At 38.8% G+C, this 19,494-nt stretch overlaps 1 protein-coding gene across 17 annotated transcripts in view; it reads left to right on the plus strand.

Moving 5' to 3' along the window:
- The window catches only part of LOC139964691 (uncharacterized), a 71,141-nt gene that overhangs the window by 39,121 nt on the left and 12,526 nt on the right, over nucleotides 1–19,494 (plus strand). For 14 of the 17 annotated variants that reach the window (XR_011792061.1, XR_011792064.1, XR_011792063.1 and 11 more), the window contains 9 exons: nucleotides 304–488; nucleotides 1,031–1,785; nucleotides 2,686–2,752; nucleotides 3,237–4,381; nucleotides 7,710–7,790; nucleotides 11,618–11,754; nucleotides 14,061–14,169; nucleotides 15,501–15,566; nucleotides 18,150–18,398. Coding sequence is in view for 6 of the 17 variants with exons in the window: in XM_071966529.1 (XP_071822630.1) it covers nucleotides 304–488; nucleotides 1,031–1,785; nucleotides 2,686–2,752; nucleotides 3,237–4,381; nucleotides 7,710–7,790; nucleotides 11,618–11,754; nucleotides 14,061–14,169; nucleotides 15,501–15,566; nucleotides 18,150–18,398 (2,794 nt within the window). In the remaining 11 variants the exon portion in view is untranslated. The remainder of the gene's footprint in view (nucleotides 1–303; nucleotides 489–1,030; nucleotides 1,786–2,685; nucleotides 2,753–3,236; nucleotides 4,382–7,709; nucleotides 7,791–11,617; nucleotides 11,755–14,060; nucleotides 14,170–15,500; nucleotides 15,567–18,149; nucleotides 18,399–19,494) is intronic. The other 3 variants (XM_071966526.1, XM_071966530.1, XM_071966528.1) reach the window with 3 other exon arrangements.

Raw genomic sequence — 19,494 nt, forward strand, 5'->3', positions numbered from 1 at the left:
CTGGAAACAACGTGACCCATTGTCAATTGGATGCGTTTAATGTCACAAGCCCAGCCCAGCTGCTCGGTTAGGACCACTAACTATTGAAGTCCCGTCGGTTCCATTTTACCCAGAGACAGGTTGGCCCCCCCTTTGACGAGCTGTCACCCTCCCCGTGAGCATGTGAAACCCGTCACTGATACACAAGACTTCTTCCATGCGCATATTTTCATACATGCAAAGAAATGATATATATGCACAACATCATTGAGAGCACACATTTAAAAATAATACAAGACTTTGCTGGATTCTTCTTTTCTTCAGCGTCGCCGAGCTGCTCGATGTCGTGAACGACCCCGAAGAGTTCCTCCTCAAGTTGGGATTCGGCATCACGACTGCCGACCCCCTTGATAAGATTCCGAGGAGATTCCTGGAGAGAGAGTCGTCTGCAACGGGTATTAGCGTGGATAAATATCAACAGGAGGTCAGAGAAAGAAATAGGGGTTACGGTAAGGAAGATTGGCTACTGCCGTACACAAAGTGTGGAACGCCCTCTTTTTTTCTGGCAATGTGCGGAGAGCATCGAGGGGGCAGGAATTAATACCAAAGTTCTTTTGCTTTTCACGCTATCATTTGAAATAGGAAACGTAGCTGCAGATCTGAGTGGCATTTTTTTTCTGTGGTTTATGTTGTTAAGGTGGTAAGAGAGGGATGGGAGGGTGGAATACCTTAAGAATCCCAAGTGTTCCTATTTTATACTGTTGCTTTCTTTACGCAGCAACTGGGGCAGCCGATATGATCGTATCTTTATATCCGGAAAAGTTTTGTGGAACCGTTTTTTCTTTCTTTACAACTATGACACTCCACGCCCCATAACTCTTGTAACACACAGGCTACGCTATCACCCCATGAATCTCTGTTTTCTAGTTGAGATGAGATGTTTGCCGGCTTACTCTCCGAGCATTACGATTAAACCCTGAATGTTTTCCCTGTGTATTTTTCTTTAACAGCTCGTCTTTAATTTTTTTTCCTCTTCTTTTCTGTACTACAGATTTTTGTCTAACTGGAGGTTTGAGAGGTCTGGAAAGGTTTCTCTGGAAGCAGCTGCACATCTCAGGGGTGCAGTTCTCTCCTTATGGTTCCCCTCATTCTGGCTCTCCTCGTGTAGGTTCCCCCCAGAGCTTCCCTCAGTCGGAGCAACTGCCGTCCTTTTCCGATGCTGGTCATCTCAGTGAATTTTCGAACGGTGTTTACAATTTTAGGAGAAATAACCATCAAGTTTTACATCCGTCGCCAATAAATCCGTCGTCATCCAACGACCTGTTGTCGAGAAGTTATCCAGGTTTGTCCAAGCAAGCCTCTAAAGAATCCTTACTCTCCACGGATGATTCGTTCACCTCGGACAACTACGAATCGGACGTATCTAGTACGGGCGACTGGTCCGAACGTAACAATGTGGAACTCCGAAAGCCTAAAGTGAAAGCCAAAAGGCTACAGATGGCCAACCCAAATCTAGATACAGTCGACGAAGAATTAGAGAGCCAACTGCGAGCGAAGTCACCTTGTCCACCATCATCATTTTATCCTCCCCTGTCAGAGTCCCGACCAGAAATTCCCAAAGAGCACTCGGAAACGGTCTCACATAAGGCTGTCAAAGGAGACCTCAGCAAGCTGGTAAAGTTGCAAGGAGCCGCTCCTACTGTTACAGACTCACTGAAATCGGAGGACGTGGTCGCTGCCATTAAAGATAGTCTGATTGCAAGAGATCTCGGCAACGTTTTTCAAGATTCATTCGAAATTGAAGAGGTAAGTTGTTCCGTCCATGTGTGGGGGGAGAGAAAGCCCGATCCGTGGTTTGGATCATTCCGGGAATATCCGGTTCAGGAAGTGGAGTTTGTCATCTACATTTATTATTTTGGTCCCAGATATTGAGGTAAAAGTAAGCCTTTTTTTGGAGTTGACTTTGGTAAACTGTTGATACGATTTGAATTGAAACTTTGTCGATTACAGTGTAGACTTCTGTCGATGTAGTTGTGACCGTGCAAGTTTCATTTCAAGAAATGAAGAGAACTAGCTATATACAAAATATACAAAAAAACTTTTACAATTTGCATTTTGCTTCGGTACGATATCAATATTTGAAGTCGAACCTTTTTGGTATCAAAACAATGAAATTACTGCCGAAATAATTTCACGTAGCATAATTAATAAGGTGGGTCTTATTACGATGAAGACTCAGAAAGTTTGGTTAAAAATTGTTAGGAATTTGTAACAGAAAGCAACCGGCCTCTTAAATGGTGCTGTGTGTATATAAGTCGCTTGTCAAAGAGATCTTGCAATTGGATCTCCAAGAAAAATGTGACATTAAAATTGGCACTACTTATATTCAAAGCATAAAAAAGATGTCAGGAGAAATTTTTGTTATAATGTGTAAGGGGAAACCAGACAGTTAAAAATTTAAACCTCAAGTGTTTTTTTTTTTTTTGTAATCTTTTTTTTTGGGGGGGGGGGAGAAGTGTTTCTGGTACTAATGCACTTTTGTGTTAACTAGGATGGCCAAACAGTAACGTTGGTCGTCCTGCAAATCACGCTTTAATGGTAGGTAGATATGAATGGATTTCTTGTAAAGTAAAGTGGTTGTTTTCAATTTTAATATGTGTCCTTTTTTTTGTTTTTTGTTTTGTTTTCTTCAATTTATTTTCACAGATATCAAACTTTGATTTTCAGGGTGATGAACTTCATACAGAAAGTGGGGCAGTGGAAGATAAAAGAGGTATGTAAAATAAGCACAAAAATAACAGCAGTGAACTCTATAAAATATTATATGCAAATAGCACATACATTTATATTTTTAAACATCATAAATATCATGTTCAACTTCTTAAACCATCAGTTTCAGCTTTTTTTATTAAGGAGGTCATTAGTAAATCCCCCAAGTATGTGAGATAAAATTTTTTACAATGTTCAGTCATGCTCAGTCATGCCAAAAACCAAAACGATTTGGAGGGTAAAGGCTTTAACGAAATTATTTTGGAAAACTTGATTCACCCTAACGTATGGGCTCGGTGACCTTTGAATAAGATCTTTTAATAAATTTTACTAATTTTCTTCAGCATTCCCAGTCACACATACCTTCTCCACCCCTAACATAAATCCCTCCCCCCCTCCCAAATAAATTTGGTTCATTTGCCATATTTCTTCTGAAAATCAATGCAATACCAATGTTTCTTTGATACTCAAAACTCTTTTCTTCACAGGTTCCCTTGTCAGAAATGAGAGCCAACAATCTGATAGCAGTGGTTTTGCTGATGAAGGGACAGACTCTGTCAGTCCTGCCTCTCCTCAGCACGAACATACCAGGGAGGAGGAGGAGGAGGCAGGGCAAGAGTTGAGCGATGACCTCCGTAACTTGACCCAGTCGAACGGGGATTCTCAGATGGAGCCGAATAATAACCTTGAAAATGTCAACTTATTTGAGACTGTAGCGAGCAATAAATCTACAGATAGTAAACAAACAGAATTACCCGAGGAGGACGAGAATCTCTCCCCTTGGAGCAGGCCGCGCTCAGGGTCGTTCCCTTTCGTCCGCGAGGTAAGCTCTGGAACGGAACGACCGAAATCGGTCTTGCAGGTACTCGAGTCGCTGCAGAAGAATTACAAAATCGCCGAAGAGGAGATGGCGAAACGGAATGAAGGCGGAAAAGCCCAGAAGAGAAGGAGATTGTTCTCCAAGATGGACACGGTCGATTGTGACAATTATTCCTTCGGTTCATCCGTGTCAAAGGAGAATCAACATCACGAGGAAGACGTAGGAGAGGAGTTAAAGCCGTCTTCAGAGCCAGCTGTCGTAAGTGCAATGCAAAGTCCAGTTACCAAGGAAGAGCGACCTTCAAACTTTGAAACCGCAGATCCTTCGAGCCAGTCGGATGCTGGAGACGTCGAGGTCCTCGGGAGTCGGAAGGTAGAACGTCTGGAATCGGAAGATGTGTGCGATCGCGAAGATACCCGAGAGGAGGGACACCCCCCGGCTGACGAGAAACAGGTGGGTGAAACCGTTTTCACAAATGAGATTTACCATCAGGTCGGCGAAACATTTGCTTACTATATTTCAACGGCTAGTTTCACCTTAGTATGTCATAAATGTCGCAACGATTCTATTAACCACAACAAAACATCGCAATCATCAGTCACAAGAAATAAAAGTGATGATAATTATTGTAGTAGTAATAATAATAATTATGCTCACCGTTCGTGGAGTAGTAGTTCTCCTCCTAATGATAGCAGCTCTCAAACTCATGTCCATACCAAAGTCTTTTACTGCAGTCCGCCAGTGATCAGACCTCCTCCCAAAGACAGTCACCGGTACCTGACTGCTCAGCTTGCAAAGACTGCAAATCTACGGGTAAGTCTAGAGCCACAGCTGGACAAAATTTTGCTCTCCTTCTCCGGAATCATCCTTGCCGCCCATCCTTGCCGCTCATCATTCACCATGACTATCAGTTAATCTTTAATTTTGAATACTCTCGTACGCTTCTTAATTTCCTCATAGCTCTCTCTTCATCTTTTGCATCACATGGCTGAGCAAATTTTGAAAATGATCAGCATATACTTTCTTTCGCCTCATTCTTTGTGAAATAACAAAGGTTCCAGCTGTACATGGAAAATAAGCTCTTTCCAATATAGAAGTTAGTGTTTTGTAACTATCCACCCCTCTCCCCCATCCACTTCCCCACCCACCCTCCCGGCCTCTCACACACACACAGTCCCCCTACCCTCTTCCCCCTACCCCTCTCCCCCATCCACTTCCTCACCCTCCCTCCCTCTCACACACACGGTTCCCCTACCCTGCTATACCCAATACAACAATGTAAGGGCTTTCCAAACATTTAATGTCCTATTTTCTGGAGCAGTGGGATTGGTATGACCAAAAACTTCTTAAATCGTCACTAAATAAACCAATCACTAGTTTTCAACTCTGTATTTTATTGTTTTTATAATTTCTATTGGTTTAATTATTTCTATGGGTTTAATAATTTTCCTAACCAGCCTATCAACAACCTCCTCTCCTGCGCAGCCTATATCCTATTTATCATGAAAAGTAGATAGCATTCTATCTTGCCACTTGTGTAGTCCTTCTTTGCTGGAGTTTTTCTTCTCAGAAAATGAACATATAAAGCACACTTCCAAAGTTGAGTATTCGAGTGTGTGTACCATAGAATACTGCTCAAAACTTAAAATATGGAAAATTTAATCTAGCGGTTAAAGGAAAACTTCAAACCAGAAAAATTTACGTCACATTTTTGGCTCCCATTTGGTGGTGACTACAACTCATTCTACCCTCCCCCACCCCCTTCCCCACTCCCTCACTATCATATATATTTATATATATATATTATTATAATTATTTTCTACAAACTTTTATTTATTCATCATGTGTAATTTACCTCCCATCACTAACATGATATGAAATATAAAATACCTATTTGGTGTCCCACAACCTTAAATGTGGTATTTTACATAATACATTCAACCCATCCCAGTACTTCCACCTCTGCACAGACATAAGATTTATATATTCAGCATACTCTTTATTACATGACCATGTTTATTGTGTTCATCCACATGCGATACAATTGAACTGCGTGATACAATGTGAATTGGCTGGTATGTATGGCAATCTTGATGACATGTTTTGGCACACAGTCTTAACATGCCATGAGAATTATTAAAATATGTAACGTATTTATGTGACGACTTTACGACAAAGATTAACTCCTTACTTTAATATTTGATTGGCATAATAAATCCGATCAGTGTATGTCGTAATCAGATAACCAATAGTTACTGTTCAGGTTTCAAAATAAGTCGCTTCGCTCCCTTTTCTTTGGGGAGGGGGGGGGGGGCAGTAGCGAAAGTTTCGCTAGATGATTATTTCACACTTATAGTATAAACTTTTATAATCCTTTCATGAATTGCAAATATTACAATGAAAAGTTGTGGGCTCTAAGGTTACGAACCACTCTCTGGAAAGAAATATTTGGATTAACATGTTCTCATTTACACAATGTGATTGACACTGTCAGTGATACAGAGATTATATTAAGTTTTCCTATATGGAACAACAGCAAACTCCTACTCCTTCACTATAAATAATAAAAATAATATTAAAGTACTGTTATCATGAAATAAAACATGCTCAAGAGCACTGTGTACAAAAGAACCAATACCTGGAATATAAAATTACCAAACTTAAGAAAACCTAAAAGTAATAACAACAGCAATAAAAGTAAAAACTAATATAAGACAGGGTTATAAACCACAATAAAGAACATAAAAATATAAATATACATAAAAATGGGCACAGTAATGTGAATAAAACAACAAATAAGATTAATGCCCATACTCAAGCCTAAAAAGATAAGTTTTCAAATGCTTCTTAAAAGTGTCAATATATAATCCTTTGATGAATAGCGAATATCTCATTGAAAGATGTTGGCTTTAAAGTTATGAACCACTCTCCGGAAAGAAATAAACAAAAATATATAAATGTGGTATTAAATTCAATCGTATTCCAATTTTTGTCTCTTTCATCTGCAAACCATTTCAGCATTTGTTTTTTGATTGCTCCTACCGTTTTGCTCAAAGTATTTTGGCATTTCCTACAAACTCTCTTTATTAAACAGAGCTGATGTAAGTTCTATTTACCTTTCAAATGCGAAACTTGCTTCATTTGGTGGTGACTTTCGCTGGAGTTTTGAATTTAACTCTTATGTAATAAAACTTAGTAGTTTAGTTAACAAATTTTCATTTGCTCCCACCGTATGCTCATAGTATGTGGCGTTTCCTACAAAGTCTCTTTATTAAACAAGAGCTGGTGTAACTATTTACCTTTCAAAATGCCAAACTTGCTTCATTTGGTGGTGACCTTTTGCTCAAGTTTTGCATTTAACTCTTTATGTAATAAAACTTAGTAGTTTAGTTAAAAAATTACATTTTTATTGCTGTAATGGGCAGAATGTCATTCTTTCAGTGCACAGCTTTTCTTAAGTTTCTGCGGGATTTACTATAGACTGCGGGATGGTGGATCCTGATGGGTTTGGCGAGGTATTGACCTCCCTGGCTACGGCTCTTTGAATGATAATTTTTACTTTATTGTAGGTCCTCTCTTAATTATCGAATGAGAGAGAAATTACTGTGAAACTATTAACTGATTATCACTTTGTGTTGAGCTTTAAGAACTGTCGAGAGAGAAAAAAAACAAATGATAAAAAAGAAGTATATTATGTATATCAGGCCATCTGTCACAGTACTACCAAAATAGATTAAAACTTAACACACCCAAAATGAACCAACATCCAGAGACATCTGGTATTTATCAGGAGCTTTACCTGATTAACTTATGGTTAGAGGCTCACACAGTCCTAATACCCCCCAAAAGGAGCCATGAGTCTATCATTTACAGAATCATGGCCATATTGCGGAAGCAGATGTTTCTTCCGTTTTCTCTTGCAAGACTTCGAACTTGACGTAGCACACACAGCAAACATGATATATTTAACCGTGACTGGTAGACATTTGTCCTTGTTTCTCTTCACAAATTTGATGCATAAACTTGTTGATTCTTTATGTGATGCATTGTATTGTGCTCTCTCAGATATGAAAAGTTTAAGATGCATCTCTGCCAGCTCTCCGTTCATCGGCTTCTACGTTTTAATTTTCTCCCTCTGCAGTCCGATCAGATGCTCGATCAAGAGCTTGGATTGGACACGGCTGCGTCGGCCGGAAGCGACAACAAACGTGAAGAAATTGAGGTGAGGACCAAAACTGGACGGTCACAAATTCCAATTAGGAGGAACCATTTGTCCTTTTGTTTTTTCATGACCGTCCTTTTTAATAATAACAAATAATTATTTGATGTCTTTGGACACAAAGAGAAGGTTTTCTTCTGCCTTTTATTGTTCAATCCGGTCAGATGTGTTATAAGATTATACATGTGATGTAGTATTATTGCATTTACACTTTTAGAATTATCAAATTTTTTGAAAGTTATAAAAAGTTGTTCAGTATGTAAATGTTGGGTTCAGTTTATTTAAGTATCAAAGTTTGTTAAACCGGCTAGAACGGACAGTGCATTAAGTGGTTGGAGACAGGTAAGTAACATAGGTTTGTTACAGTCCCAATACAAGGGGACTGGGGCTGAGAGCGGATCAGTCGTTTGGTAGTTTGGTTTTCATGCCCAGGATCTTTCCTGGGCGACTTCCTTGAAAAAAAAAGTAACATAGGTTTGTAAACAAAGTAGTGAGTGTTGTGGTGATATTTTTGGGTTATGAATACTTTCGTTTTTGCCGCTTGGTTCACTCAATGTAAGTATTGCGATGTTGTCTTAAGAGGACACACAGGAAGACAATATTGTCTACCTTGTGGGGGTGGGCGTGGATGGTGTTTCTTTCACATTTAAGAATAACTTTAGCAGAAACAACAACCAGTTTGAAAATTTGTTATGTCATGATGTTAAGAAGCAACATACGAATGTTCGGCAAGACGAGAATTGCTAGTACAGAGTAATATTATATAGGGAGCCTGAGAGAAACACATAGATTGGAACAAAGGGTCTGATAGAATCAAAGTCTCACTATAACTGGATTGAGCAATGTGCAGGGTAGGCCATTAGGGTGCTGTAGCTAAAGCCCACATAGATACCTAGATTCAGCAATGTACAGGGTAGGCCAGTAGGGTGCTCTAGTTAAAGCCCACATACCTAACTAGTGCAAGATACCTAAATAGAGCAATGTGCATGGTGGGTACGTAGGGTGCTCTAGTTAAAGCCCACATACCTAACTAGTGCAAGATACCTAGATTGAACAATGTGCAGGGTAGGCCAGTAGGGTGCTCTAGTTGAAGCCCACATACCTAACTAGTGCAAGATACCTAAATAGAGCAATGTGCATGGTGGGTACGTAGGGTGCTCTAGTTAAAGCCCACATACCTAACTAGTGCAAGATACCTAGATTGAACAATGTGCAGGGTAGGCCAGTAGGGTGCTCTAGTTGAAGCCCACATACCTAACTAGTGCAATATACCTAGATAGATGTGCATGGTAGGCCAGTAGGGTGCTCTAGTTAAAGTCCACATACCTAAGTAGTGCAAGATACCTAGATTGAACAATGTACAGGGTAGGCCAGTAGGGTGCTCTAGTTGAAGCCCACATACCTAACTAGTGCAATATACCTAGATAGATGTGCATGGTAGGCCAGTAGGGTGCTCTAGTTAAAGTCCACATACCTAAGTAGTGCAAGATACCTAGATTGAGCAATGTGCAGGGTAGGCCAGTAGGGTGCTCTAGTTAAAGCCCACATACCTAACTAGTGCAAGATACCTAGATTGAGCAATGTGCAGGGTAGGCCAGTAGGGTGCTCTAGTTAAAGCCCACATTCCTAACTAGTGCAAGATACTTAGATAGAGCAATGTGCAGGGTAGGCCAGTAGGGTGCTCTAGTTTAAAGCCCACATTCCTAACTAGTGGAAGGTACCTAGACTAAGCAATGTACAGGGTAGGCCAGTAGGGTGCTCTAGCTAAAGCCCACATACCTAACTAATGCAAGATACCTAGATTGTGCAATGTGCAGGGTAGGCCAGTAGGGTGCTCTAGTTAAAGCCCACATACCTAACTAATGCAAGATACCTAGATTGAGCAATGTGCATGGTTGGTACGTAGGGTGCTCAAGCCTTAGGCCAGAAGGGTTTTCATACCCCGTAAGTGTGTTTTGGGGGGGGTCTGGGCTGAAATCCTTTTGGAGCTGCCTATCGCGCATCCCCGGGCGAGTAGATCACTCTTGATATCTTCATGTGATGATCTAATAATCAAGGAATCCTATAGCGGTATAATTAACTCTAACATAGCCACACTGTCTTGCAAGAGGACTTACATAAACAGGTTAAAAACATACAGGTATCGTGTACGCTAACCGGTTTACTTTAGAAACAGACATCTTGTTTGTGTAGCTTGACGGAATTCGATTATGATGTTTACTCGAGCACATTTCTGTCAGCAGAACCAGCCCTGTGAATTTCTGTTTGGGTTTACAGTGCATACCTGTGCAAACTTTGAACCTCTCTTAAATTACATTTCATCATTTGTTTTAATACAGCGATTGTGTACGCTGGCCCGTTTTACTTTAGAAACAGACATCTTGTTTGTGTAGCTTGTGATATGGAGTGATTGAAGGGACGGCATTCGATTGTAATGTTTACTCGAGCACATTTCTGTCAGCATAATCAGCCCTGTGAATTTCTGTTTGGGTCAATAGTTGAATTCCTGTTCATATTTTGAAACTTCTCTTATGTTTATTGTTATAGCAGAGAGCAAAGGACAATCGATGATTAGTAATTATCATCAAGGGCATTGAGCTTAATGAGAAAAACAAAGCCTGGTGGTGGTGGTTGTTGTGACTCCCTCACCCAAATATATTAACAGCAACTCGTTGAGGGTTGGGTTTTGTATTTCAAATTTTCTCTCTTTATAAACGGTAACATTTTGACACTTTCAAATTCCATCACAATGCAGTGTGTTAGATTGAGGAGTCTAATTTTACTTCAAAGAGGAAGTCGTCGAGTCTGAATGACTACTGTCTATATTTACTGTATATATTTACTGTATTACTGTATATACTGTATATATTTACTGTATATACTGTATATATTTACTGTATTACTGTATATACTGTCTATATTTACTGTATATATTTACAGTATATACTGTCTATATTTACTGTATTACTGTTTATACTGTCTATATTTACTATAATATGTCTATATTTACTGAAGAGGCATCTTTTATCTATTGTCCATTGAAATATGAACTACTCAGGCTTAAATGTATTTTAAACATATTGTACATTGTTATGCTAATTGCTAGACAAATGAGAAGATGTGTTGCACTCACTTGTACACAGAACTTCAGTATCTTCAAAATATTTTACACAAACTTTTGTGAATGTAAAGCAAGGGCACATTATACACATTATATTATTCCCTCATATTAGAGGCCTATGCCTCAAAATGACGCTGTTAGGTAGATGCTGATTTTGCAATAAACACTTGTTTTTTCTCCTCTTCAACAAAAGCTGAACAGATTGCTATTATTCAAATTGTTTAGCTTAAAGCAAATATTGGTGTATTTGTTAAAATAAGATTGTCAATTTAAACTAAACTGAGAAGTCCTTCTAGATATTTTTCCATCAAATGAATGTAATTAAGACACTTGACTGAACAAATCAATGAGTTTTACTCTCTCTGTGGGCTTGTATCACTGACTAGCATTAAAAAAATATTTATCAATTTCAACCCCGTGAAAGCTGCTTTAAGGCAACATTAACAGACTTAAGGGAGATGAGTTTGCCCTGTCTATTTCTTGGAAGGAAATTGTTTACTATTGCCTTGTCATTGTAATTGGCGGAAGATCCTTTCTTTTTGTTTTCACTGATTTTTAAAAATTCTCTGTTCCGATTTGAAAAACCTACTCTGTATATGCAGGCAAATGCAGTTTCGAATCTTGTTTCTCTAGGCATGACATTTTTTTGAGAGCCATTAATTTTTTTTTTTAAATATATTTATTTATTATCTCACTATTTGACATTTAGGCCCAAAGGGAGCTTCAAGATCTGAAGTTGATGCAGAGAGCATTATTTAAGTATAAACAAGACCTCTGGGAGTTGGAGGAATGGAGTATGCAAATGTACGATGAAGAAGCTGATCGGGAGGTGAAAGCCCATGTTACGTAAGTATAACATAGATTTGACAATAACTGCCCGAGGCTGGTCGAGAGGTGAAAGCCCATGTTACGTAAGTAAACATAGATTTGACACTAACTGCCCAAGGCTGATCGGGAGGTGAAAGCCCATGTTACGTAAGTACACATAGGTTTGACAATAACTGCCTAAGGCTGATCGGGAGGTGAAAGCCCATGTTATGTAAGTAAACATAGATTTGACAGTAACTGCCCAAGGCTGATCGGGAGGTGAAAGACTATGTTACGTCAGTTAACATAGATTGACAATAACTGCCCAAGGCTGATCGGGAGGTGAAAGACCATGTTACGTCAGTTAACATAGATTTGACAATAACTGCCTAAGGCTGATCGGGAGGTGAAAGCCCATGTTACGTAAGTAAACATAGATTTGACAATGCCCGAGGGTGATCGGGAGGTGAAAACTCATGTTCCGTAAGTAAACATAGATTTGACAATAATTGCCCGAGGCTGATCGGGAGGTGAAAACCCATGTTACGTAAGTAAACATAGATTTGACAATGCCCGAGGGTGATCGGGAGGTGAAAACTCATGTTCCGTAAGTTAACATAGATTTGACAATAATTGCCCGAGGCTGATCGGGAGGTGAAAACCCATGTTACGAAAGTAAACATAGATTGACAATAACTGACCAGGCTGATCGGGAGGTGAAAACTCATGTTACGTAAGTAAACATAGATTGACAATAACTGCCCAGGCTGATCGGGAGGTGAAAACTCATGTTAATGTAAGTTAACATAGATTTGACAATGCCCGAGGGTGATCGGGAGGTGAAAACTCATGTTCCGAAAGTAAACATAGATTGACAATAACTGACCAGGCTGATCGGGAGGTGAAAACTCATGTTACGTAAGTAAACATAGATTGACAATAACTGCCCAGGCTGATCGGGAGGTGAAAACTCATGTTAATGTAAGTTAACATAGATTTGACAATGCCCGAGGGTGATCGGGAGGTGAAAACCCATGTTACGAAAGTAAACATAGATTGACAATAATTGCCCCAGGCTGATCGGGAGGTGAAAACTCATGTTAATGTAAGTTAACCTAGATTGACAACCGCCGCACTCGGCTGCCTAGGAGAAGGTGATATTTTAAAGTGTCGTTAGTATCGCCTTCCTTTATGATAGAAAGTCAAATTACTGTGGCATATTACTGGGAAGTTGAGAGCATTTTTCTCTCATTGCAGACGTCATATCGACCAATTTGACACAAGTCTATGCCTGGGAATAATCTGGAGGGGGTATATGGTATAGGGAAGTGGGGAGGGGGTTACAACTTACAGGATAGTTCAAAGGTTCTGATTTTTGTCAATTGTTAGCAAGCTAAACTTCTGGAGGCAATACCGACCAACTTTAAAATGTACTTGATGTTCATCCACTTAAGATCCATCTTTTCACTTGTTCTTTTGTTAATTAATTTGCTTTCTTTGTAAAGCGCCTTGAGCAGTGACTTTTATCTACTGATTTGGTGCTATATAAGTCTCATTTATGATTATTATCTTGCATTATCATATAGTCATCAGTAAAGTGTTGAAGAGACTTCCTGGCACTAAAAGCACTCGTAAGATGTCTTTATCATTTTACAAATGGCTATGTCAAAGAATATGCGTCCATCTTTGGGTCAGTTTTAAAATACATCTTTGGCTTCCTTTGTATAAAGCAGGGTTGTCCAACCTACGGCCAGCGGGCCACAGTCCGGCCCGCCGCAGGGTTGCGTCCGACCCACCAGAGATGCTCTACGGTGCGAAATTTTAGTGAGCAGATTTATTGATAACAAGTTTAAGCTATATAATCAATCATTCGAACCTTCTGGGTCCAAAAAGCTGCATACAGGTCAGTTTGTGTGACACTCTCTCAGCGGAGGGGGGGGCGTCTTGACTTTATTCATGTTTTATCAGGAAGGAAAATGAATCAGTGCGCTCCGCGCGCAGTGCTCACATTTGTTGCCTTGGGCTTCGGGCAAAAAATCGAAAAATCGAGCGTAGGGTTCATGCGGTCCCCTCCTCCATCATAATCATTCCATTTGGCCCTCCTCTGCAAAAGGTTGGACAACCCTGGTATAAAGCTTTACCATCTGGAAAACTTACCCTCCAAAACTATGGAACTGTACTTCCATAGGGATATGTGGTCTGTGCATAAATTTTGCATACATATCCGTCAGTTTTCATGGGAATGATGTACCTTCTGTAATATTTAACAGTTTCATGTCGGTCTTCAAAGTGACCTCTGACAAAAGAAACAGAATGAAGTCCTCTTCTACGTTTCATTCTTACAGGAAGGAGCTGGGGTCGCTAGGCAACTTACGACTCAAAGTCAAGAAGGAAGTACAAAGGATGGAGACTGCGATCGAACAACAAATCAAGGACATTATATCCAGGAGAGGGGTAAGGATTAAATTAACACGAGAGATTTGTGCTATAACTATCTTTTATTGATTTTATGTGTGAACAATATTACATTTTAATATTTCTCATGATCATCATTGGTATAATGAATGTCAGGCTTTGTAAATATGTTAGGGTTTAAAAACATGAATAAACGGCAACAGTTTCTACATTCTTTGTAGGTAAATAGTTTTGTAAATAAGAAAGAAAAAAAAATTTGTAGTGTTAAAAAAAAATGACAACTACAGCTTTTGCAGCTCATTTCCCACAACTTGTCACAGTTACAATATCATTCATTAAACTACATCAAGTCAAAAAAAATTGAAAATCATTGCAGTCAAGCTTATAATTGGATTTATTTTACTTCTACCTATATCAGAACAAAAATGCTCCCAGGAAACCAGGATCTACGTTATAAAACGCAATGCTGTTTCAACATTATTTACCTGACATAATTTTAATGAAGAGCTTACACTAATGGTCTTCATAATTAATATAAGTCAATATGTATTGGACAAAAAGAACAAACAGATACAACTCCAAGTTATGTTGCAGTGTTTTTTCAGGTATTATACAATATGTCAAATTGTTTTGGGGTGGGGAGCGGCTGGAGGGAGGGGAGAAGGAAGGAGGTTAGGTTCCCCCAAAAAAATTCAAAATCTGGCCAGAACTCTCTTCAAAAGCATTTTATAACATCCAATAGACACCCAAAATGATAGATTATTTAACTTATACTATTAACTAAAGAAAAGGAAGGAATTGTTGTATTTCAATAAGAACAAATTACCATCCACAATAAGATATGATCGTGTTATAGTATCACACTTTATGAATATTCATGATGGTAACGGTCAAAGGAAGTTGCTAGGGTAGGCAGTGTGTAGATTTCAAGTTTAGAACAATCTATGAGCTTTTAGTGCTTTAGAGATGCTTCTTTTGTTTAGCACTGCGTGATAAAAATTATGCCGATAATATTTGTACTTTTTTTAATTTTTTGACTGGGTCGGTCTGGTTTGACTACCGAATGAAACCAACCGGTAGATTGCAACATTTATAGCTATCTTTTCGAACCCTATCTGTAGCACAATTTCTTTTCTTCATAGCACAATGATTATCCACTTCCTCTGTCTCTCTCCTCCTCTCTATCTCTCTCTCTCTTCAAATCGTGATAGTTTGCCCAACAGTATTTTCAGCAAGTAATGTACCTAACCCTGTCCATTTGTGTATCGTTTTTGTTTTGTCGAATAGCAACAAGTGAATAATTTGGCTCATTTCTTCTCTTTTTTTCCCCTCACCTGTTTTTCCTCTTATATTTTGTGGTATGGTTTTAGTCCATGGACGACCTCTCTCATCGTTTTGCTCACTGGTCTTTCAGCCATATCGATGTCCTTAACAAGGTTAGCTTTAATAGTCTGCAGTAGGCAGAAAGTAGAAATATTAATTCATTATATTCTACTTGAAGGCACCTCACAGATATAGAAGTTATGGGTACAATTTGTCATATTTTTTTTTGGGGGGGGGGATTGGGGATTTTTTTTGGGGGGGGATTTTTTTTACTGCTCTTACTTTCTTTCTTCATTACATAATCAGCATGCATTGCATCCACCTGGGACTATAGACTTTGATTTCTCAATCTGTGGGTTGCAACCAAAATTTGGGTCATTTGAGAATGGTGTAGGATCGCAAGATTTTTTTTTTGCTAAAAAAAAAAAAATTGAAAGTTTTGACTTGAATGGGGTAACAGTGTTAATAAAATAGCTGCTGGACCCTCAGAGACAAGCAGCCTACTTTCTGCCTCTCCCAATCGTGGTGATACACAGTCGGTTAAACCCTAAGGGGAAATACCACTGATGAAACCTTTGTGTCATGCCAGCATCAAATTTTGAATGTTTGTAGTGAAAACATTACAATTAATCAATGGATAAATGTGACACATATGCAACATTTATCATGTCTTAATGATCTGACTTTGTCAATTTCAAAATGCCTCCAATTTTCCCAATCATAAATTTTGATTTATTTATTGATTTTTTTAAAATTGATTAAATGTTCTGTTAATTGGGTCCACCTTCAGATTTAGCCTCCAAAAAGTGAGTCGGGTGGTTAAAAGTTTGAGAACCAAGACACTAGACCTCTATTGCACCCTTAATCAAGACGTTCATTTTTTGACAGACAGCTTTCATTCCAATTGAAACAATTGGTCACGTTTCATTTCTAAAACTTCATTTCCATCTTCCATCTGCCAGCATGATAGGAGAAATGATCGCTTATCGCATAGCCAAAAAATAAAAGTGCTATGCAATAAAAAAGCAAGTTGCTACATGGGAATGTGTGCAGTTTGAGTTGACTGCACCCTTTTCAGAATTCTACAACTAAAGATAAAATAAAAGAAAAGATTTTTCTTTTTAAAAGATTAATTTTTTTTTTCACAAACCTCAATATTGCTATGATAAAATGCACATTTCTGGAAAAAAGTAGAACTCTGTACTAAGGAAACCTACAAATCAACACTCTGACCAAATAAAAAAAAAAATCCAGTTCATGACTAATAATTTTCCAGTAATTGAATAACCTATGCCCTGTTGGTCAGGTGGAAATTAAGGCTAAAAGTTTTCCTCATTTGTGAGGAAGCTATGTGTCTTAGGGCAAGTGGGTGTAAACATAATATGAAAAGTCCTTTCCGTGCTCCATACATCCATTTCAATTGTCCTTTGTCAAATTTTTCAGATGATCATGCTTGGTTCTTTTCCCGCTAAAACCGAAAATTGAAATTTTGACTTGGATGGTAACGATGTTAATAAATATTTGTCAAAATTTTGCAGAGGACCATGGTCTTTTTTGGGAGTTACTAAAACATCAAGGACTAGACCCTTGGTTCCCAAACTATGGGTTGCAACCCAATTTCTTGGTTATCTGGAAATTTTTACGGTTGCAAGATTTTTGCTAATTTTTTTAAATTCAGGACCATGTGTGTTTGTGTAATTCTTCTCTGTTGGGTCTTAACTGACAGAGTTAAAAAATAAGAATATGCAAATGTAAGCCCATGTATCTGCAAGGTGCCTTCATTTAGTCATAGCTTTTAGTTAATTAATATATGTGTTTAATTATGATAGTTCACATGTATCCATTACCAAACCTTGTTTTACATTCTTTTGTAGATAGAGGTAAAATTTCTTTTTGGAAACGTAGTCTCATTCCTGTGGTTTTACATTTTTCATTCAGCACTGATGCTAAGATAGTAAAACGAAGTGGTATACTCACTGTTGCAATAAGAATAGTAGGATATTGTTTTTACCATAGTATACCAGCTAGGAGTGAGAATTTAATTTCTAAAAGTGGTCTCATTTGATTGGTTTTACATTCAGTTGCATTTTTCATTTAACATTGATGGTAAGATTTAAAAAATGGTATACACACTGTTGCAATAAGAATAGCAGGATATTTGACCATAGTATACCAGCTAGAAATGAGAATATTTAATTTCTAAATGTGGTCTCATTTGTAAGATTAAAAAAAAGAGAAACATGGTTATTGGAGACTAAATTACAATATTGTAGAATGAAGGCTCACGTTATCAGTGTCAAGACTCTGTGTTCTGATCGTAAAAATGAAAAATGCAAGGTTACCCTGCAGTTCAGTAGAACATACTCTCATACCACGGTATAAATGGACGCAGCAATTGCACAGCTACTTCTATGATTACAATTGCCTTTCATTTTACACTGCTTCATAGAAGCATTGAAACATGATCTATATAGCAGTTGTCCTAGGGTGGGGTCTAAATTTGAGCTCCAGCACAGTGTTAACCTGTGACACCCACCACTCCTCCCACCCCACCCCACCCCTCTCCCATTCCTCCCCCCAAAATTCCTATAAAACACAACCTCATCGCACGATAACGTTTGAACTATTACAGCAGTATTTGATTGATTAGTTAACAGCTGTATGTTTTTACCCTCCCTCTGTAACTATGGTTACAGATGGTCAGCCTGATGAAGGAACAGTCGTCTCTCAGAAAGCATTTGGAAGCAATTCAAAGCAAGAAGGGGAAGGTGCTTGCAGTAGGAGAGGAGGATGAGGAATCCATCACCCCGCAACGTTTCAGCTCAGATACCCTCTACAAGACATTGAGCAGGAGCGACCTGGTCCAGGAACTAGTCAACACTCAGCTTGAACTAGCCAGACTCAGAGTCATGGCTCAGAACGAAATGACAGCCGCCATTGTCGAGGTACTTGTTCTTCACGTTACGTATTTATGAATGTATGTATGTATTTCAGACCCTCCTGCAAGCAGGAACTCGCGGAGAAGCCATCATTGGCTTATCAAAGCTGCAAGCTGACTGAAGTCAGTCTCTTAGATTCATATTTAGCGTCCATGATTATGAATTGTCAATTGTCAACAACTCTGTAACTGGATGAAATACATTAATCTTGGAGTGACGCAAACTCGGGACCTTATGATTGAAAGGCACTGGCGTTAACCACTGAGTTAACACTCCCTATTTCAGATTGCGGTTAAGGTAGGGCATGGCTGCCAACTGACATTTACTTGTTGATGGAAAACACTGTGTTTTAGGAAATAAGTCCATTGAAGGAATGGTAGTTGTATGGTTGCGACCAGTTTCTAAGTTATGGCATCTGCTAGCGGTTAGATGAAGGAGAGATGCAGGGACTCGGCAAGGGTTTGGTAAAATGTCAAGGAGAGAAAAAAGTTCAAGCAAGAGTGCTCTAAAAAAGTAAAAAGGTAATCTCAGGAGCATCACTTAGTGGAAGGAAAGTAGCAACATCCTTTGCGGGGAAACGAGAGTGAAATGTGAAGGAATAAAACTTGTAGGAGTATTATCTTTAGAGAAAATATCTGTGTAATGGAAGTAACACTTCAGATAACCAATAGTTATCAAACCTCCTGGAGGAATGTTAGGGATAGCTACACAAGCTGTGTCTTTTTGATGTTGAATGGAATACTACCACTGCTTGTGCCTGTTTTAGTTTAATAGTCGGTAACGCTCTGTTACAAATACAAACCACCTGCTTGGAAGAGGTTGATACGGATTGAAATTAGTAAGTCTCTCTCCACCTGGAAAGGGTTCATCGGTATTTAATGTACTTTATTCCATCATATAATATGTGGACTAATTAACCAGGGAAAAATTTACGGGAAAAAGCTGTGTCAACAAACGGCTAGATCAAAACTAAAATGACATAAAATGCTGTCAGTGTTGGCAAATGTAATCCCTGTAATATTTGTTCATGGATACTATGCAGCGATTAGTTTAATGTCTGCAGATACTAGTTAATGTTGAGGTCATCCCTGGAGGTATTTTG

Source organism: Apostichopus japonicus, chromosome 23 (assembly GCF_037975245.1).
Source record: "Apostichopus japonicus isolate 1M-3 chromosome 23, ASM3797524v1, whole genome shotgun sequence".
In the NCBI taxonomy this organism is placed as follows: Eukaryota; Metazoa; Echinodermata; class Holothuroidea; order Aspidochirotida; family Stichopodidae; genus Apostichopus; species Apostichopus japonicus.